This window comes from Suncus etruscus, chromosome X, assembly GCF_024139225.1.
Source record: "Suncus etruscus isolate mSunEtr1 chromosome X, mSunEtr1.pri.cur, whole genome shotgun sequence".
NCBI classification, from domain to species: Eukaryota; Metazoa; Chordata; class Mammalia; order Eulipotyphla; family Soricidae; genus Suncus; species Suncus etruscus.
In genome coordinates this window covers 6,122,622-6,145,207 of record NC_064868.1, presented here as the reverse complement: position 1 = coordinate 6,145,207, position 22,586 = coordinate 6,122,622, and the positions used below count along the sequence as shown (strand labels likewise).

General features: G+C 38.1%; 1 protein-coding gene across 1 annotated transcript in view; it reads right to left on the bottom strand.

The window, feature by feature from the left end:
• RPS6KA3 (ribosomal protein S6 kinase A3) overlaps window positions 1-22,586 on the bottom strand; it is a 137,079-nt gene that overhangs the window by 50,293 nt on the left and 64,200 nt on the right. Inside the window, exons 4-10 of the mRNA XM_049766784.1 lie at window positions 16,425-16,506; window positions 11,010-11,090; window positions 8,943-9,022; window positions 8,276-8,382; window positions 3,040-3,077; window positions 2,476-2,618; window positions 2,255-2,325 (exon numbers count right to left, since the gene is read on the bottom strand). Of these exons, the coding sequence (XP_049622741.1) occupies window positions 2,255-2,325; window positions 2,476-2,618; window positions 3,040-3,077; window positions 8,276-8,382; window positions 8,943-9,022; window positions 11,010-11,090; window positions 16,425-16,506 (602 nt within the window). The remainder of the gene's footprint in view (window positions 1-2,254; window positions 2,326-2,475; window positions 2,619-3,039; window positions 3,078-8,275; window positions 8,383-8,942; window positions 9,023-11,009; window positions 11,091-16,424; window positions 16,507-22,586) is intronic.

Sequence of the window (22,586 nt, the reverse complement as noted above, 5' to 3'; positions counted from 1 at the left end):
TGTAGGATATACAGATTCCAGGATCTTTAATACAGAAACATGATACCAACAACAGAGACTGTGTGAAAAATAAAAGTGTGTTGGCTCTATAGACAATGTCTTGGATTGGACGATCTAGCTTGCCTGGAGCCTAGAGTTGGTCTTATGCCAGGAAATTTCAGGGGTAGGGTCTCTTTGTACTTAGGCCAAGGTTATTCCTTTCCATGCCCCTCATATTTTGGTGGGCATATGCAAACAATGATTGCCACTCTAACACTGTTTTTACTGTACTCCTTTGACTCTAATCCTTAAAAAAACACTTAAAATTTGAGGCTAACTTAAGCTAATATGCATGTACATGGAAATGTAAAAAATACTATGCCTCTAATGTTTAAGGAGTTATGTAAGTTTTATGGCTTTAGATTGCTTTGTGTGCTGTTAAGAAATATTATAATGTGTTACAATCTGGGGACTTGAGGGACAAAGTAATTGTACATGGATTCTGTTTTATTTATCTTAATGTTCTTTGGCTGAAAGTTCAAAGTTAAGATATCAGCAAGGGAACTTCTTCTGAGAATTATGTTATGGGTGATTGTCCTTCCACTGTAACTTTACCTTGTCCTCTTTCTTTGCATCTTTGTTCTCATAAAAAATAAATTTTTGTCAGTTACATGCTGAAATTTTAAATCTTAGGTTTTCATGGCTAGACAAAAATATACTTTAATTTTAATTATTTAAAAATTAATAATATTGCTAATATATACTTTAAAAGTACTAAATGCCTAGTGGTATATTTCTTCTGGATATTATTATACACAGAAAGAACCCACATCTTTTTTTAGAACCCACATCTTTATATTACTGGATCATCCAGTCAGACAGAATTGGTATAATCTTTAAATTATTTTTGATATTTAATAATTTTTCTGGATAAAATATTCTCGATTTTTGCATATTCTTGAATAGCTTTGTTAAGATTTATTCCTAGCTATCTGGTATTTTTAAACTATTATAAGCAGTATATTTTTGTTTTTGGAGCGCACCCAGATTTGTTCATGACTTACTCCTGTTTTTGTGCTCAGGGATCACTCCTGGCTGGGCTCAGGGGACCAGATGGAGTACCAGGCATTGAAACTGGGTCAGTTTTCTGGTAAGAGTTTTCTCTGCTATACGATCTCTACAGCTCCCTATTGTAAACAGTATCTCTAAAAAAAAATCCATTCTGAGGGTCAGGAATGTGGCTCAGCAGCAGTGCTTTGGATGAATGGAATCCTAGACTGATCCCCAGCACTTTGTGGCCTCTGAGCACCACTGGAAACCACACCAAAAGCACCAAGTCCTGAGAAGCCCCTAGAACAACACCCAACGCAACCAAAAGATATAAAATATATTTTATTTATTGGCCCTTTTACTCAGCAACTTTGCTAAACTTTTACTTCAAGTTATTTACAAAAATTTGGATTTTCTCTGGGTCTAACTGTATTATCTAAAAAAGTGACAATTTTATTTCTCTTTCTGTACCCTAAAAGTCGACTTACTCCTAGAGTTGTGCTCAGGGGACCACATGGAGTGCCTGTGATCAAATCTGGTTGGCTGTGTGCAAGTCAAGTGCTTGTCTTACCCACTGTGCTATCTATCCAGCCCAGTCACTGCTTTCTTTCCTCATTTACACTTGTTAGCAGTGCCTGGACAATGTGAATTACAACACAATAAGCCCACCATTCCAAATCTCAAAAGTAAAAGTGTTCAACATTTCACCAGGGATATGAAGACAACATATTCTAAAACTATGGAGTTTGTTAGTATACAAACCACACTATTAATGTTATAATATCTATGATTTTCTCAATACTTATCTGATAGCTCATACTTAAAATCTCATTTTTTTACTTTAAAGCACTTATTAATTAGCATTTTGATATTACATTTTAGGTAACATAGTTATAATAGTATTGTTTATGGTAGTAATGTAAAGGGTTACTGAACTTTACCACCAAATTGACAATGCCTTCTACCAATGTTTTATGTAACTTGTTTATTTTATTCATTTTTTTTGCTTTGGGCTACACCCAGTGATGCTCAGGGGTTACTCCTGGCTACGTGCTCAGAAATTGCTCCTGGCTTGGGGGACCATATGGGATGCCAGGGGATCGAACTGCAGTCCATCCTAGGTTAGCGTGTGCAAGGCAAACATCCTACCGCTTGCACCACCGCTCCGGCCCCTACTTGCTTATTTTTAAATATCATAAAAACATGTCCACTAGAGCATACTTACTTAAGAATCATAGTCATTGTTTCTTTTCGATCTTTTCCCTGGAAAGGCAGTGTACCAGTGAGCATCTCAAACTACAGAAAAGAATCAAGAAAAAAATCACTTTAATAAATCTAAAGTTGCTATAAAATCATATAAATGATCTATATTTCTACTCACTCATTACTGAAATTCTTTTTTTTTAATTTTTTTCATTACTGAAATTCTTAAAAAAAACCACTTACCATTAACACACCAAAAGACCACCAATCTGCACTCTGAGTATGACCACGACGATTAACTACTTCTGGAGCCATGTATTCTACAGTTCCACAGAAAGAATATGCCTTCTTTTCATGGTCAATAGACTCTTTGCTTAAGCCAAAATCTGCAAAAAATGGAATTTATAAATGTTCTATAATAATTTGCACACATAAAGTTAAAACTCGGAAGTCCAAGCAATCAACAATGCTGGGGTTTGAACCTGGGGCCTTACTCATGTGGAGGAGTACTATCACTGAGCTACATCCCCAACCCATTTTATATTAGCATAATACAGTAACAATATCTGTACCACTATCTACCTTTTTCTTTTTGGGTGCAGGGGTGGGGATTGGTATCATATCCAGTGGTGCTGAGTAATCCCTCTCAGAGCAATGCTCGTGGGACCATGCAGCAATATGAAGTCTAAGGCTGTTATGTGCGGTACAGGTGCTCCAGTCCACTGAGTTATCTATCTCCCCAGTCCTACCCTGGTAAGTCTTAAATGACGTTAAGTCCAGAAGAACAACAATAAAAGTTTGTTTTACCTGTCAACTTGATGTGACCTTCTTCATCAAGAAGTATGCTGAAAGAAAAGTTAGAAATCTTTTCAAATTGGAATTTATAGAATCTACAACAGAATCACCATTAAACGTTATATTACTACATTCATTTTAAAATACTGCCTTAGATTGTAAATAAGGCAAAAGCAGAGGAGGAAAATTTTGGGTTTTTTTGCATATACAAATAACATTTCCAAAGACAAAGCCATAAACTTCTATTGAGGCTCGGGCACTTGAATACGGTCAGAAAAAGAACCAAAACCTGTATTTTTCTAAATTGCTCTTTCAATACCTTTCCTATAGATATGACCGAAATAAACACAATAGGCATGGGTCCACAATTTTTTTTTTGATTTGGGGCCACACCTGGCAGCTCAGGGGTTACTCCTGGTTCTGTGATCAGAAAGCCTCCCTGGCAGGCTCAGGAGACCATATGGGATGCCAGGGATAGAACCCACGACAGCCTCATGCAAGCCAAATGCCTTCCCTGCTGTGATACTGCTCCAGCCCCAGGGTTCACAAATTTAAATCCAATTAGAGCTAACAGTCTCTTGTCTTTTTTTTTTTGGTTTTTGGTTTTTGGGTCACACCTGGCAGCACTCAGGTGTTAATACTCCTGGCTCTAGGCTCAGAAATGGCTCCTGGCAGGCTCGGGGGACCATATGGGATGCCAGGATTTGAACCACCACCCTTCTGCATGCAAGGCAAACGCCTTACCTTCATGCTATCTCTCTGGCCCCATCTCTTGTCATTTTTTTAAATTTTTTATTTTTAATTATGAAAACAATGATGCAAAGAGGACAAGGTAAAGTCTCTTGTCATTTTTAAAGCACCTGATTCTATCACTGTTGCCTCAGTTTTCTTCTGACGTGAGCTAAATAATCCTTCTCATATCCACGCCCCACTCCCCTGGCTGTTTTTCTAACCCAGCCCTTCACTTTACTCCTTCTCTGGTGTGGACTGAAATAGAGATCTACTACAGCAGTGTTTCTTAACCTCACTGAGAGACTCTGGGTCCATGCTTAACTTGGTTCCTTCTTGTGGCTCCGAATCTCATCTCAGGAAGTTCATATGGAACTATATGCTTCCCCTACCCCATTATTTTTGGGCCACACCTGGAAGTGCTCAGGGATTACTCCTGGCTCTGCTCTCATGGAACACTGCTGGTGATCACTATATGGGATGCCAGGAATAGAATCTGGGTCAGCCGCATTGAAGTCATGTGCCCTACTCGCTGTACTCTTGCTCTAGCCCCCATTCCCCCTTATTGAGAAAGGCTATATGAGAGGGTTTGACCTTATTTCATATCTCAGTGTCTGGAGAATACACAAAAAATATGATAAATGAATAAGGCCAGTCTGAAAGGGGCAAAAGTAAGACATTCTAAATAATTTGGGCATTTTTACAAGGGTACTACATATCATAAAGTTTTATGCGTGGTGGTCTAAGGTAATCAAAACACAATTTAGGGAACACTTTAGAGGTAAAAAAAATGGCTATTCACTGATTTCTTTTTGTTTTGTGGCCAGATATTAAGCCCAGGGCTCAGATATACAAAGCATGTGCTTCAACACTGAGCTAGCTAAACCTTCAATCCTGATGGCTTATTAGATATGGGTCATGATAAAGAAGAGCAAGTGGACAAAACCAAAATTTAAGCTTTGGCTTTAGTAGCTACTTAAGTAGAATGTAATTCAGGAATTGTAGAAATCAGTATTAAGCTGCAAGAGAATATCACTGGACAGGTATTTTGGTCTACTGAATTCAAAGTTTAAAGAATAATTTTCAAAGCTAAGGCATAATACACGTCCTCTACCTTTGGGGGGGGCACATCTGGTGTGCTGATGGATTATTCTTGACTCTGTGCTCAAGAGATCATCTGGGGTACCAGAGACTAAACCCCGTCAGCTATATGCAAAGCCTTACCCGCTGTACTATCTCTCTATCTCTGCACTTCCTTTGAATTTTAACTGAAAAATATACAAGCCATTTTGTTATAATGAAATCAAAAATACTTCCCCACCTTTCCCCATCATCAATGCAACTATGATTGCAATAAAGCTTACCATTGAGGGTAATTCAGAGGGCAAATATATTTCAAATGCTTTTGATTAACAAGGGACCTTGAAAAAGATACCCGTCTTGATTGTGTTTGATTAGAAACAGAGAAATCCATTTAAAGAAATTATTAGGTATAGTAGAAATCACCTACTTTTGTCTAATACATGAAAGGGAGTTCCAAGGACAAAAATACAGCAGACCTCAAGTCACTTAGACGCAGTGGTGGGAGGGGACATCAGCGCCACACTCACTGGTACTGATCAGACCTCTAGGGATATATCCAGTGCCTATAGGGCCACACTGCATCAAGGATGGGACATAGTACCTTGTGTAGTGAAAGGCATGCAGCTCTGACCTCTGAGCTATGCCCTGTAATCCACACACATTATTAACAGCGTTTGTTTCTTTTAAAGGAATACAATCCTTTATCTTCCTAAGAAATTTTATTTTGCATGGGAACAGAATTTTGAAAGATGAGAAATAGCAGAAATTAGCCAGGAATTACTGCAAACAAAATATATGAAAAATAAAAAGCAGGAGCCGGGTGGTGGCACTAGAGGTAAGGTGCCTGTCTTGCCTGTGCTAGCCTAGGACGGACCGCGGTTCGATCCCCCGGCGTCCCATATGGTCCCCCAAGCCAGGAGCGACTTCTGAGCGCATAGCCAGGAGTAACTCCTGAGCGTCACCGGGTGTGGCCCCCCCCAAAAAAAACCAAAAAAAAAAAAAAAAAAAGAAAAATTAAAAGCAAAGTATAAGAGTTTCTACTAAATGAAGATATAACAAGGTTCCAGAAAAGGATCTCTCATTTCCTTCTATAATCTATAATTGAAAATTCACACATAATGGGGCCGGAGAGATAGCATGGAGGTAAGGCGTTTGCCTTTTATGCTGAAGGACAGTGGTTCGAATCCCGGCATCCCATATGGTCCCCTGTGCCTGCCAGGGGCCATTTCTGAGCATAGAGCCAGGAGTAACCCCTGAGCAGTGCTGGATGTGACCCCCTCCCCCCCCAAAAAAAACAACAACAAAAAAGAAAATTCACACATAAATACTAACACAATTTGAAATTCTTAATAAAACAATAATTGCACAGCTATTAATAATAATCAACCACTGAATTACACATTTTATTTATTTGGGTTTGGGGTCACTCCTATTGTGCTATTTTGTGCTCATGAATGGCTCCTGATGGTAGTTCTGGGTATCAAATGCAGTATTGGGGACTGAATCCAGGTCTCCTGCATGAAAAGTGTATATACACTCAATTCCCTGAGCTATCTCTTGAGCCCTTGAACTGTACATTTTAATTTTGTTTTGGGGACACACACTGGCAACACTCAGGGGTCATTCCCAGTTCTACACTCAAGAAATACTGGTAGGCTCGGGTGACCAGCTGGGATGTCTGGGACTGAATCCAGGTCAGCTGAATACAAGACAAGTGCCCTATCAGCTATAACTATCACTCTGACCCATGAACTGTACATTTTTAAATGGATGAAATCTCCAGTATGTGAATCACATGTCAATAATGTATTAAAACAATTTTGGGGAGAGTAAGACTTGCTAACATCCTCCAAAAAGAAAACCACACCTTCTAGCACTGAACAGCACCTATCAGAGGCCAATATTGTTCCTTGCCCCAAGCACTGCTAGGCGAGACACCAAAAAAAAAAAAAAAACAAAAAACAAAAACAGAAACAAAACAAGACAAGGAATATATTATATATTGTGGCAGAGAATAAGCAAAAACTAAATCAGAGGCATAGCCAATTTAGAGTACTAATTCTTTGATAACTGCAATGGGATATTTGTTCAAGTCGCACTCAACATTTACAATCCTATGGAGAAAATTTTTCTTTTTTTTAATAGAAAAACTTTTATCTCTGAGAATAGAGGAGATAGGAAGTCTCTCAGAATATGGGAGGGGGAGGTGTCTCTTTAGCAGAATTCCCTGGAGAAGAATATTTTCAATAAATAGTTATTTGGAGGAAAAGATCAGCTTTATAGGAACCCTCATACCAAAAACAAAACAACAAAATGCAACAACAAAAATCCCAAACAAACCAACCTGGAGCTCTAGAGATAGTATAGTAGGTAGGGTGCTTTCTTTGCACACAGCTAACTTGGGTTCAATTCCCAGCAGCACAAGCTGTATCAGGAGGGATCTCTGAGTTTAGAGCCAGGAGTTACGAGTAAGCCTTGTGCATAGAGGTATGATTCCCTCCCAAAAATTTTTTGAAAAGGAAAATATCTTTTATTTGGATTGAAAACCTTTCTAAAAAGAAAGAAATCACAGACAAAAGATTAATAGATTTTAAAGAGAAGAAAATACTTACATAGGTTAAAGCCGCGATGGCGAACTTATGGCACGCGTGCCAGTGGTGGCACCGAAAGCCTTGCAGCTGGCACGCGGGAAGGTCCGCAATTAAGATATGCGGCGCCATGCCGCATAGTTTTAGATATTAAAACCTTGTTATTAAGGTTTAACTAATGTGATGCCACTTTTGAGGAAATTCTTTGTTTTTGTACGGCAGTTTGGGCACTCGGGCTCAAAAAGGTTAGACATCACTGGGTTAAAGCAACAAAAGTTAAACTACAAAATCTGATTTGCAATGTGTGTGTTAGTTTCATTCTTTTTTTTTTTTTTTGGTTTTTCGGGCCATATCCATTTGATGCTCAGGGGTTACTCCTGGCTAAGCACTCAGACATTGCCCCTGGCTTGGGGGGACCATATGGGACGCCGGGGGATCGAAACGCGGTCCTTCCTTGGCTAGCGCTTGCAAGGCAGACACCTTATCTCTAGCGCCACCTCGCCGGCCCCATTAGTTTCATTCTTAACTTGTAAAAATCTCTTACAATGGGAAAAAGACTCCCCATAAAAAAATGAGCAAAAGCTGTGAATACAAAATCATACCAAAACCCAATAGACATATGAATACGTATTTCAACCTCAATAAAAATAAAAAATACAAATGCAGGAAAGTAAAACATTTTTAAAAATCAACAAATTTAAAAGTATGTATGGGAACACAGTGTTAAATTGTGAAATACAGGCAATCTAATGCAATTCTTGTGGTACTTCTCTGAAGTAATTTTATTTTTTATTACCTTCTAAATAAATATATCACATTGTATTCAACTTAGTAGCATGATTCCTTACTTTTCTGGTTTTAAGTCTCTATAGATTATTCCCAGGCTATGTAGATGGTCTAAAGCAAGTGCAAGTTCAGCCAAGTAGAATTTGACATCTTCTTCTGTGAACATCACCTAAAATAAAACAATAATTTTTCTGTTTTTAATTGTCTTCTTTGTGTCCATGATTTATTTTTCAGGTTTTACTCTAGAAGTTAAATGGCAAGATATAAATATATATGTTAAATTTATACACTGTTTTAGTTAGTTTACTTGTGAAAGAAATTGATCATCTGATGTAACTATTCACTTACTAAATGTAAATATGCATTGTGTTGGAAAGAATTTTACATTTTGTTAATAACTATACTAAGATACTATCACCATTGCCCCACCATGTCTTAAAAATAAGTTATTTTTAAAAACTGCATGCTTATTTTCCATTGCTAATTGTTTAAGGGTATTTTATTGAAACATTATTAATTTTGCACAAGCTATAAGCTAAAGAAGCAGGACAAAAGACAAACACCATTTGCCAAGGTAAAGCCCTACATTCAGAATAAAATTAAAAGATAAAAAAACTTTTGAAATCTTTTGCCAGTTGAGAAAATACACAAATGTAATATTGAAATAACACAAAGCTTTAGTTGAAACAGTATCACATAAAAATATTAAAATAGAGATAAATTATATACCTCTTTGGATAAGCGTGTAAACAAATCTCCTCCCCTGAGAAAATCCAAAATAAGATACAGCTTCCCTTCAGTCTGAAAAGCTGAATGAAGAAAAAAATTTTCCATTTAGATAACCACAATTTAGTTCTTTAAGCTCACATGGTCTACTGATTCACAAATGAACATTTTCAGTAAATTAATGATCACATCAGAGATTAATGCTGATTTTTACTTATTAGATAGCCACTGATTTCTCTTAGTTTTCATGTGGAACCATAAATGTAGTATTTCCTATTGTGGAATCATTAGATTTATTAAGATTTTTCTTCAGGCCATGGTTTCTCAGGATACAATTTCTTTTAAAACAATAGTTGTTCCTATGACGGTATGCTTCAAGGGCAAGGGCGGAGAAACCCTGTTTAATTTAGGCCAAGGGAATTCCCTTTCTAATCTCCCCAATATTTACTGTGCCTATGCAAAAAAAAAAAAAAAAAAAAAAAAAAAAAAGCACAAAACCTTGCCACACCAGCCTTCTTTCCTTTCTTATTCTTTATTTTTATTTCTTGTGGTTGTTTTTATTGTTGCTGTTGTGCTTTTTTGTAGTTGCCTGTTTTGTGTTTCTGTTGGTTTTTCTTCTTTAAATCACTCCTGGCTTGGGGGACCATATGGGACACCAGGGGATGGAACCACGGTCCGTCCTGGGTCAGCCCCTAGGTCAGTCCCGTGCAAGGCAAAATGGCCAACCGCTGCACCACTGCTCCAGCCCCCCTCCCCCCGCTTTTTTCTTTTAAATTGATATTTATAGCCTCTTCTAGACAGACTCCTCCCAGCCTTTTTTTCTTCTTTTTTCAACAGAACCACAGAACTTCAATCATCTTGTTCTACTTCATAAATTGAGGGGGGAAAATGGAGGTATCAGGACCAAACAGTAGTATGAACACTGAGTAGAAATAAACAATGATCAGACTTAAACACCAAATCCAAAGTCAATGTCAACAGAATCGATACCCAATCTCCAACAAGCTATACACAGAGGGGACCAGTTACACTAGCAATCCAAGGTGTAAAAATGGGGGATATGGGATGCATGCTGGGAACTAGGGTGGAGGGAGGACAACTCTGGTGGTGGGAATGGCCCTGATTCATTGTCACTATGTACCTTTAATATTACTCTGAAAGAGTCGTAATTCACTTTGGTCACAATAAAAATAAAAATAAAAAATAACAGAAAAATTCCCATCAAAAAAGGACTTATCTAACCATGAAACAAAATGAAAACATTTTCACTTAACTACATATAAATAAGGGTTGTGTGACTTTAATTATACATAGTAAGAATAACTATACCTTAACCCACTAAAGAAAAGTGCAAATGGCTTTGAGAAAGGAAGATGAAAAAAATGTCAGAACTCTGGAATCAGTGAACTTGTTTTTAAGTTGGTATATTATTATTATAATCATAAAACCCATTGATTATAACCTGTTCATATGGTTGACTCAGAAACTAGAACGTTTAAAATAAACATAATCTGGTGCTGAAGTGATAGTGCATCGGTAGGGCGTTTGCCTTGCATGTGGCTAACCCAGGATCTCTGGCATCCCATATGGTCCCCCAAGCCTGTCAGGAGTGATTTCTGAGCACAGTACCAAAAGTAAAGCCTGAGTGCTGCCAAGTGTGGCCCCAAAACCCAAAAATAAAATAAAAGTAATCTAAATGCAATAAAACCTTCTAAAGGGGCCAAAGTGATAGCACAGTGGTAGGGCATTTGATTTGCACGCAGACTACCCAGGACAGACCTGGGTTTTATCCTCGGCATCCCATATGGTTCCCTGGGCCTGACAGGAGTAACCCCTAAGTGCCAGGAGTAACCCCTGAGCACTTCCAGGTGTGGCCCAAAAACCAAAAACCAACAAAACAAAACAAAACACCTTCTAAAGTTTGTCTAAGAAATAATGGCTCCAGTTTCCATGGGTTTATATGTATTTGCTATAAACATAAAAAGACATGCAAATATATATTTATGTACAATAGTATATCTGAATGAACTCATAGAAGTGGGAGATGGGGAGGCAAAGTTCATTACTTACCATAATGCAACTTGACAATAAAAGGATGATTAACTTCTACCAAGATATCACGCTCCATCTTTGTCCGAACACGGTCTCGAACTATAAAATATTACATATATGGTTACACTACAAGAACTTTCAGAGAGGATTTTAAAACAAATTGATGGCTTTTTTTTTTTTTTTTTTTTACAAACAAGGTATCTCAATAAACAATAGAAACACAAAAAGATGGAGTGGCTTTCGACACTCATATAAAATCCAGTCAACTAACATTCCATTGAATGTATATGGCATATGGCAGACATACTGAAGAATACATATATACAACAAGGTTTATTCTGAGGGAGGGAGGGAAGGCAGAAAAAAAAGGAGATACCCTAGTATAACTGAATAAATATCTTCTGGGGTTAGCAATCTTTTTTTGTGTGTGGCCACACCCAGCAACACTTGGAGTTACTCCTGGCTCTGTACTCAAAAATCACACCTGGCAGGGTTGGGGGACCATATGGGATGCTGGGGATTGAACCTGGGTCTATCCTGGGTTGGCAGCATGCAAGGCAAACACCCTATCACTGTGCTATCTCTTTGGCTCATGGGGTTAGCAATCTTGAGCAATTTACTTATTTAAATTTTCTTTCTTTTTTGTTTTTGGATTTTGGGCCACACCCAGCGGTGCTCAGGGGTTACTCCTGGCTGTCTGCTCAGAAATAGCTCCTGGCAGGCACGGGGGACCATATGGGACACCGGGATTTGAACCAACCACCTTTGGTCCTGGATCGGCTGCTTGCAAGGCAAACACCGCTGTGCTATCTCTCCGGGCCCTTATTTAAATTTTCTTAGCATCTATTACCTCTCATATATGACAGGGATAATATCTCTGTACCTTTGAGGACTGAACCAAACCTCCCTTTCTTCCTCCTTCCATTCCTTCCCCTTTCCCCTAACCCCCTCCTCTTCCCTCCTCTCTATCTCCCCTCCATCCTCTCTCCCATCCTTCCTCCCCATCTCCCTTCCTCCCTCCCTCCCTTCCTTCTCTCTCCCTCCTTTCCTTCCTGGTATATGAGACATTCAATAAAAAGTACTTATGTTTCTTCATGGTAGTAACACCACAAATCAAATAGAGTAGGATAGAAATTCAGAGAAGAAAAAAATCAGTTTTAAATGCATAGGAAGGATGGCAAGGAAAGGTAGCATTAGGGTATACAACCTTAAAGAATTTTAGAATGGAATTTGGAAGAATAGGTGGGAAGAATAGGGCCCAGAACATTCAAGTTCAGGTATAAGGTAACAGTGCAAGAAAGAACAGGAAGGCATGCATGACTAAGAGAAAGGAAACAAATCAGTGTGGAAATAAGAAGTTGACTACTGAGGAGTTGAAGATTCTTGACAAATTAAAGTGGCAGGATGAATCTGTTTGACAATGTAGGCAAAGCTTTCTTACTGACCATTTTCTAAACACATTCTATGTAGTAGGCACCCGAGAGAGAGAAACAAAAATGCATTCTTCAGTGTCATTCTCCATCAGGTGAGAATGGCAACAAATCAATGACTAAAAACATTCCAATACATGCTCTTTTAGTCCTTCTAGCTCAATGCATTCACCTCTAAAGATGGGTGACCGTTAGTTTTCTCCTGTTGCACAATAAAAAAGTTAAATCATAAGACTTCTATTTTCCTGGCTAGACTGACTAGATGGCTGTGCCAAAAGGTAACAGAAAGAATGGGTTGGGGTCTGGGGTTCATTTTAATTTAAGGTGACTATAGAGTTTAAAAAAACAGAAACATGAGCCCTGGGGGAAATATTCAAAAGATAAAATTCCCATTTTTTTCCATCTTACCAATGTTCTACCTCCAACTGTCTGATTTTTTTTGTGCCAATAAATGAAAATGGGCAAACCAGGAAGAGGAACTGATAGCTTGTGATGTTTATGCAGCTGCTCTTTTTACTACTTGCCCAGACAGTATATAATACTCAGTACTGATCTTTTATTTCATCATCTTATCCCATCACCACAATTATGGTGTCTTCCTATTATTTATGTGAATAAGGGTCATTGCTAGGACTGCTGAAAATTCTGTTCTAGCCCAGCCAAATCTGCTCTTTCCTACTGAGACTCATAAGACCTTTCCAGAAAGCTGGGTTCCGGACACCTGCTTCTTTCAATAATTACAAAGCTCACCAAGTTTATTATTTAAAAATCATTCCTCTGCTCTATAAGGAGCAAAAGTATCCAATTTATTTACTCTGTACCTCTCTTTTATTATCTGATCACAATAAACAAAATCTTTTTTTGGGGGTTGGGCCACACCCAGTGGCGCTCAGGGGTTACTCCTGGCTCTGTGATCAGAAATCACTCTAGGTAGGCTTGGGGTCCATACAGGATTCCGGCGATGGAACCTGGGTCTGTCCTGGGTCGAACACATGCAAGGCAAATGCCCTACGGCTGTGCTATTGCTTAGGCCCCAATAAACAAATTCTTATTTGATTCGTGGTAGTGAAGAGCTACAGATTAGTGGTTGTATTATTAACCAAATGAATTACTTTTGATCATATTTTTTCATTGCTTAGGGATGCCCTGCTACTCTATAACACAAGGAGTTTTCTATTGATTTTTATCTTCTGAGATAACTTTCTCATATGTAATATTGGTAAGCTCTAGTTCAGTTGAAAATGAGCAGTAAGCTTTCATGTTCTTTAAGGTGGGACTTTGTAGTAATTCTAATCTAGTTTATTTTGCTTATGTAAATATGAAGTGACAAATATAAATTATCCTATATTCAAGTTTTGATCAGAATATACTAGTTAAGAAGGCATATTTTTATTGGCTCAACTCTAAACTTTAAATAGAATTGTTAATATGACTCATGCTGGCAAGGCAATTACAGTACTCTGAAATATTTCTTATACAGTAATTACTAAATTTTAAATCCTTTATTTGAACATGAAACTGAACAAGGAGAAATACTATTTGTGTCACTAGGACTATTGTTAGGAAACTTTTAAGCAATTCACTTTTAGGTCCACAGAACATTTTATTAGGATAAAAGTCCTCATAAACTCAGCCTAATGCTGTTGACTTCTATTAGACCCTACTTATTTTAGTAGCAGAAATTTTTTGTTGTTGTGATTGTTTTAGAGTCACACCCAGCAGCACTCAGGGATTACTCCTGGCTCTACAGTCAGAAATTGCTCCTGGCAGGCTCGGGGAACCATATGGGATGCTGGGATTGGAATCACTGTCCGTCCTGAATTGGCTGCATGCAAAGCAAATGCCCTACCGCTATGCTATCTCTCTGGCCCCATAGTAGGATTTTTAAAGTGGAAAAAAACTTCTAGTTAAATATGAATATTTTAGTCTATATTCTTCCAAAACCCCATTGAATTTTTAAAGACAGATTATACATAAACTCAAAAGGACAAAAAATAGGAGAGAAAGTGGCAATTCACATGGACCAGAAAAGCTAAAATCTAAGCTAAGGGAAGACAATGAAGAAATAAGCAAATTCTTGGTATATAACCCTTTTCAATCAGCTTTTTGTTATTTTATTATTAAACTGAGAAACTGACATAAATAACCACAGGCACTTCAAGAATGTCTCTAAACATGTAAAACAGTTACTAAAATAAACAGCAAACAGGAATAGGTAGAATGTACTAAAACAAAACTTAAAGTTGAACCTTAAAATAAACTGCATACTTAAAAAATGAAATTAAAGACAAGTAACAAAGAAATAAAAATGAAAAATAATTGCAAAATGTACACTTATATGAATACTGGTTCAATAACTAAAAAGCAAAATTAGTTACAATAATAGGGATAAAAGAAAAATCTGAACATTATATAGCATTTTAAGACATAATATATAGTACATTATTTCTATTAAAATTCTTTAAGAAATACATGCTAAAATAGCTATGGAAAAATTATAGAATGTCAGGGGTTTGCTTCAATGTAACAGAAGGGGAAGAGGAAGAATAGTAATGAAGAAACAATGATCCTGGGCTTAAAAAGCAGATATGTGGGGATTCTTTATATTCTGTTTATATCTGTAAATGTCCAATAATTTCTACTAAAATATATAGTTGTATATACAAAAATATGTATATATATATTTATTAATGTTTTGAGAGGGCACTCCCAGCAGTGCTTAGGGCTTACTCCTGGCTCTGCACTCAGGAATCACTCCTGGCAGACTATAAAGTACTGGAGATCAATCCTGGGTTCACTGCATGCCAAGGCAAGCCACCTACCCACTGATTATACTATTACTCTGGCTCCATTAAAAATTTTTTTTAGGGGTGGGAACAATAGCACAGTTTTAGGGCATTTGCCTTGCATGTGGCTGATCCAGGACTGAAGGTGGTTCGATACCCAGGATCCCATATGGTCTCCCAAGCATGGAACAATTTCTGAGTGCATAGCCAGGAGTAACCCCTGTACGCCACAGGGTGTGGGCCACTCAAAACCAAAAAATAAATTTTTAATAGAAAGATTAAAGAATAAGAAAAAAATCTAGGAAATTACAAATGGTAATAAAAATTAAAAGTTTAGTACAAAGCTTAGGTAACAGTCGGTGACAATTTCTTGGAAAATATTAAAATCAAAGACTGATCTAGAACTATTACATCCAGAGTAGTCACTATATACTGGAGACAAAATGACAAAAGACTTTCCCTGAAGTCTTTTCGGTTGAAGAACTGAGATTCTAGATTCATAGAGACTACTTCATATGTAGTATGTTGACTTTTAAAAACTCTCATTAAAGAAAGATCACTATGTAAATTAAAAAACCCCAGGGAGTCAGACTGGTCCACTGAAAGACTTTCAAAGAGGAAAACAACTTACACACAAAGGGAATCAGAATGGCAATAAACTTCATAATTGTAACAGAGGAAAGCAAGACAGTAGAAGCAATGTACCCAAATATCAGAAGGGAAATTATTTCTGACCTAGAATTTTATGCTCACACAAATGATAAATTATGTGAGGGGGTAGAATAAAGGCACTTTCAGATATGCATGCTGGGAAAAATTACCATCCATTCATTATTTCTGAGGTACCTACTAGATTTGTTCCACCAAAAACAGAAAGTAGAGAAAATACAAATTGCCTAAAATCCAAGAAGCATTAAAACAGTAACTTCTTTTATAATTAGGCAACCCTCATGCTTGCTTACTAGCCACGTAATTTCTAATCTAGCAGTAAAAATTCTCTTTACAAAAGTCTAACTTGTGCTGAGGCTGCGGTTCATTTGTAGAGTCCTCAACTTGCACATCTGAGGCCTTGGGTTCAATTCCAAGCACTACCAGAAAACAGTCCAAATTTATACATTAATAGGAACATATTCAGAATATAAGTAGACAGTCTTGGAGTCGTAAGAAATCTATGAAGACTTTTCAGTATGTTTATACTACAAGAACATGGCACTTACCTTTCAAAGTGGCCTTCTTCAATACTTTCATGGCATAAAGCTGTCTAGCATCAGAGCCTGAGATTTTTTTGACCAAGAAAACCTGCATTGAAATAAAATAAAAGAATGTTTACAAAGTACCACAAACGATTCCACTATTAAAGTAAGCCTTGGGCCGTAATATAAATTTACTACTAGAAATGTCTGGGTCAGGGAGATCACTCCAAGAACTGGCGCACATGCTGTGCATGACAGAGACTGGGCATTGCTCTCTTTGACTCAGCCCCCTGAACGTGGTACCACTGCCACGTGTGATCCATGAGTACTGTGTGGGGAGCTGTGCCTGAGCATTGCTGGGTGTGTCCTCCATGGCATGCTACTGGTGTTGAGGCAGTTTGAAACAAATAAGGCCCCAGCAGGCCCAGGAGCTGACCACTGATGTACGAGTAAGCTTAGATAAGACCAGAAGTTCCACTCATTACAATTTGTCCAAACAGCTGGCTCAGAATAGTGAACATTCACACTGTTAATTACTGTTTTGTTTTGGGAGTGGTACAGTTAAACTGGCCTTATTTGACATTCTCTTAAGTAAAACCAGTTCCCTTACCTAGCCATCCAGACAGCAATACATTTTCTCCCTTACCTAAAATGCTCATCTTCTAGCTCCTTTCAGGTTTATTTGCTTGAGTCTTTTATGTAGGATCAGGAAAAAGTTACTTAAAATTTTTAAGGATCATGACAATTGATATGATAAGGCATTGTGTGTGTGTGTGTGTGTGTGTGTGTGTGAGAAAACTGGACTTACACCAGGGAAACACATCTCTACCCACTCCTCCCACTCCCCCACCACTTCCTTCGATAATCATAGTTGCCATCAAGTCTGGGAGTGACTTTTATTAACTTGTCCTTTTATTTAGTTTAATTATTTACATTCCACATATGTATGAAATCACCTGATACTTGTGTTAATATATACTCATAAGTTTCCACATTTTTCCCCCAAATGACACACACAAGTTTATCATTTTTATGGTAGAATATTCTATTTGGCATATACGTCATAGCTTCTTTTTTATTTTATTTAAACACCTTGATTACATACATGATTGTGTTTGGGTTTCACTCATGTAAAGAACACCACCCATCACCAGTGCAACATTCCCATCACCAATGTCCCAAGTCTCCCTCCTCCCCACCCGACCCCCGCCTATACTCTAAACAGGCTCTTCATTTCCCTCATACATTCTCATTATTAGGACAGTTCAAAATGTAGTTATTTCTCTAACTAAACTCATCACTCTTTGTGGTGAGCTTCCACGTCATAGCTTCTTAATTCAGTGATCTTTACATGGGCATTTAGGCTGATTTCATTTTTTTGGGGATACTGTATATAAAGCTGGTATAAAGATGAGGTGCAAATATATTTTCAAATTATTTGTTTTCAGGACTTTGTGCCTAAGACGTAGTATTGCTGGCTCATTTGAAATTTCTTTTATATTTTAAGGACTACCATAGTTTTGTTTTTGTTTTTGTTTTTTGGGTCACACCTGGCAGCACTTAGGGGTTACTCCTGATTCTATGCTCAGAAATTACTCCTGGCAGGCTCAAGGGACCATATGGGATGCCAGGATTCGAACCACCATCCTTCTGCATAAAAAGCAAATTAACTTATCCCCATGCTATCTCTCCGGCCTCTTTGTTTTTTTGTTTTGTTTTTGAGGACTACCATAGTTTTATCCATAGAGGCAGCACTCACATATCCCTTTATGTATACATAGTAGGGCATTAAAGATTATTGAATTAAAAAACTTATTAAAAAGATTCTGATATACTATATATTGCTTTCCTTATAATGCATCAATGATAAACAATAATAAACAGGGTTAATTGGATGTTGGTGACTGAATATATTTTTTCTTCTTTTTTTGTTGTTTGCCTTTCCTCGAAGATCATAGAATACACAAAACAAAAATAAAATTCTTTAAATTCCTTAGCAATTAAAGAAAAGCCTAGCATGTTTAACTTATAACACAGATAACTTTTTATTTTAACAAATGAAAAATTCCAACAATGAAAATTGTTATATTTTTAGTTGCATTAAAATATTTTATGGTATTTTAGCAAGAATGAATGAATAAAAGTTTGCACTGTAAAATTCATGGTCATGTTGTAATATTGATAATATAAAACTATCAATAAATCCTCTACTCATTTTGACCATTAGTTTCATTCATCTTTGCAAGCAAATCTTTGTAGAGACTTGCTAAATAGACTTGATTTTTCAACCTTTTCTCTTGCCCATTCTTCCCTAGCATTATTATTAGCAACTCCAAATGGGAAGAAGAAATGCAATTATCGTAAGAAATTAACTTAAGGGTCAGCTCCCAATTATCTACATTATGTGCCAGGCTATTAGCACAAAATCAAAAAACAATTCATCCAACTGATTCTAGGGCAAGGCAGAGTTATTGGTTTTAAGAAATGGTGCTAGAGGTACCAGAAAAAGATGCTGCATGCAAAACTCCAACACCTGTGCAGAAATCCTATGTATTCCTCTACTAACATGGCTCTCCCTTGCCATTACCTGCCATTAGAGCAGGCTGGTTCCTACGGCAAAATAATGGTCAAATGGTAAAGGTAATCAAAGATGATTAAGACTTTGCTGAACAGAAATACATTCTAATTTGGTAGACGCAATTAATGTTCATATGATATTTATTAATTTTTCAGACTCCCTAATCAAGCTTCTTTGTGTCAATCTATAAAAAAATTCCTTCTGGTGGATTCAAAGCTATTTCCACCCATATTTGAAAGCACTTTAACACTTTTCAGCATGTCTTGGTCTGTAAAGGACTTTCACAAGCATTGGTAATAGATCATCTTAATTATCTGGGGGGGGCAGGCCAACTTCAAAATGTCCATTTTAGAGCTGTCCACGCTGGGATTTAGCTCAGAGAGGTTAAACAATTTTGCTTAGTGTCACAATGGAGGCATTAGGACAAGTACTGCAAAGCTAACCAATCCCGTGCTCCTGCTCAATGTACGTACTCCAAAATTTTTCTTTATTGTTTACAAAATTATTCATAGTGGTTTCTTATGCATACAAGTCCAACAGCACATCCATCACCTGGGTACCCATCTCACTACCCCAAGGCTGTAATGGTTCCCTTTCACTCCCCAGCCCTCAAATCAGTTATGGGGCTCCATTCTCCCACTATGTGGCCTTTAAACTTTTGTTGCTACCTCACTGTGTATCTTCCAATCCCATCTGAGAGGATCATTCTGTCTCTACCCCTTTCCTTCTGTGACTGACTACTTTCCTTTGATAATTTCCCATGTGTTTTTTAAAAAAAATATTTATTTTTTGGAGCCGGAATGGTGGCGCTAGATGTAAGGTGTCTGCCTTGCAAGCGCTAGCCTAAGACGGACCGTGGTTCGATCCCCCCTGATATCCCACATGGTCCCCCCAAACCTGGAGTGATTTCTGAGTGCATAGCCAGGAATAACCCTTGAGCATCAACGGGTGTGGCCCAAAAACAAAAAAATGTTTTTTAATTAATATTTTATTTCTTGGGGTAACACTTCAGCTCACAAGAACATAAATATTTTAAAGTTCTGTTTGGGTCTTCCAAATGGTGCTCTTCAGGACGAGGGCCCAATCCTGGCAATTTGTGGTCAATAGTCTATATAATAATAATAGTAACGTAAGGGTGCACAGCAATCAGTGCATACCCCACAGTGCCAGGGATTTGGGCTATGGGAATCATTTACAAGTTTACAAGCACTATGCTACCACACCACACCACACCCTCCAAGAATACTACTCTAGCAGTGTTCACAGGACCATTTCTATCAATGTCACAGGACATTTCTATCAATGTCACAGGACATTTCTATCAATGTCCTTTGGTAACCCTTGTCCTTCCTTCCTTCCTTCCTTCCTTCCTTCCTTCCTTCCTTCCTTCCTTCCTTCCTTCCTTCCCCCTTCCTTCCTTCTTTCCTCCCTCCCTCCCTCTACGAGTGTTCACAGGACCATTTCTATATCTTTCATCAATGTCCTTTGGTAACCCTTGTCCTTCCTTCCTTCCTTCCTTCCTTCCTTCCTTCCTTCCTTCCTTCCTTCCTTCCTTCCTTCCTTCCTTCCTTCCTTCCTTCCTTCCTTCCTTCCTTCCTCCCTCCCTCCCTCCCTCCCCCTCCCCCCTCCCTCCCTCCCTCCCTCCCTCCCTCCCTCCCTCCCTCCCTCCTTCCTTCCTTCCTTCCTTCCTTCCTTCCTTCCTTCCTTCCTTCCTTCCTTCCTTCCTTCCTTCCTTCCTTCCTTCCTTCCTTCCTTCCTCCCTCCCTCCCTCCCTCCCTCCCTCCCTCCTTCCCTTCCTTCCTTAACCCTTGTTCTTTCAGCATAGCCTGAGGGTTGGTTTTTGTTAGACATTATCTAGTCCTTTGCTCACACATGGGTGAGATAATCTGGTATCTTCCTTTTCTAATGATTTTACTTAACCTGACTATACTATAGGTTTTGCCCATGTTATAGCAAAATTTAGGATTATCAAGATTATCATCTTTTCCTATAGTTGAGTTATTCCACTATGCACATCTGTAGCCATCATCTCTTGGTAGTTTCCAGACTTGTGCTACTGTAAATGACATTCAATTAACATAGATAGATGTGCACATACCTTTACAAATTAAAATTTTATAGTCTTGGATAGATTGCTAGGTCTGCTCAGAATATTTTTGCCTGTTTTGAGATTTGTTTTGGGGCCACATGTAGCAGTACTCAGGGCTTACTTCAGCCATAAACAGAACACCCCCCTTCACCAGTGCAATATTGCTACCATCAATGCACCCCCTTCCCAACCCTTGCCTGTATTCAAGCCGGCATTCTACTTCTCTTACTCATTAAAATTGTCATGATAGTTGTTAGTGTAGATATTTCCCTATCTGCACCACTACTCTTTGTGGTGAGTTTCATATTGTGAGTCAGTCCTTTGGGCCCTCATCTCTATTGTCTCTGGGCATTATTATAATAAGGTCCTTAATTTTTCTTAAAACACATAGATGAGTGAGACTATTCTGTTTCTATCTCTCTCCCTCTGATTTATTTCACTTAGCATAATAGATTCCATGTACATCCACGTATAGGAAAATTTCATGACTTCACTCTCCTGGCGGCTGCATAATATTCCATTGTGTATATGTACCGCAGTTACTTTAGCCATTCATCTGTTAAAGGGCATCTTGTTTGATTCCAGAACCTGGCTATTGTAAATAGTGATGCAATAAATATAGGTGTGAGGAAGGGATTTTTGAATTATATTTTTGTGTTCCTAAGGTATGTCCCTAGGAGTGGTATAGCTGGATCATATGGGAGCTCAATTTCCGTTTTTTTCCCTTGAGGAATCTCCATATTGTTTTCCATAAAGCCTGTACTAGATGGCATTCCCACCAGCAGTGAATAGGAATTCCTTTCTCTCCACATCCCTGCCAGCACTGATTGTTCTTGTTCTTTGTGGTGTGTGCCAGACTCTGTGGTATGAGATCATACCTCATTGTTGTTTTGATTTACATCTCTCTCAGGGCATTCTTAATCTCTTCCTTCTGTCCAGTCACCAGCCAAGCCTAGAAGCAGCAGTAGCAGTCCTGGATGGTATTGGAGCTTATACCATTTTTGACCTTTTGGAGCTTATACCATTTTTGACCTTTTGAAGTCCCCTAGGAAGTTATTTGAGGCTCTCCCAAGGGTTCCTTGGCTTAGACTGGCTTTTGAGGTGAGTAAGAAAGGAGATGCCCTATTTTTTTTTTTTGGTTTTTGGGCCACACCCGGCAGTGCTCAGGGGTTACTCCTGGCTGTCTGCTCAGAAATAGCTCCTGGCAGGCACGGGGGACCATATGGGACACCGGGATTCGAACCAACCACCTTTGGTCCTGGATTGGCTGCTTGCAAGGCAAACGCTGCTGTGCTATCTCTCCGGGCCCGAGATGCCCTATTTTTAATGTTTGCTATTTATAGTAAAGTATTTAAAAGGAAGAAAGGAAGTATTTAAAGGAAGAAACAGACTAACTTTGGGGAACTTAAATATTGTTAAATATTAAATATTATTTTCTGAAAATATAACTTATAGAAAGCAACCTATTTATGTGAATCATGTGAATTAGGCATAATATTTTGCTTGATAATATAATTTC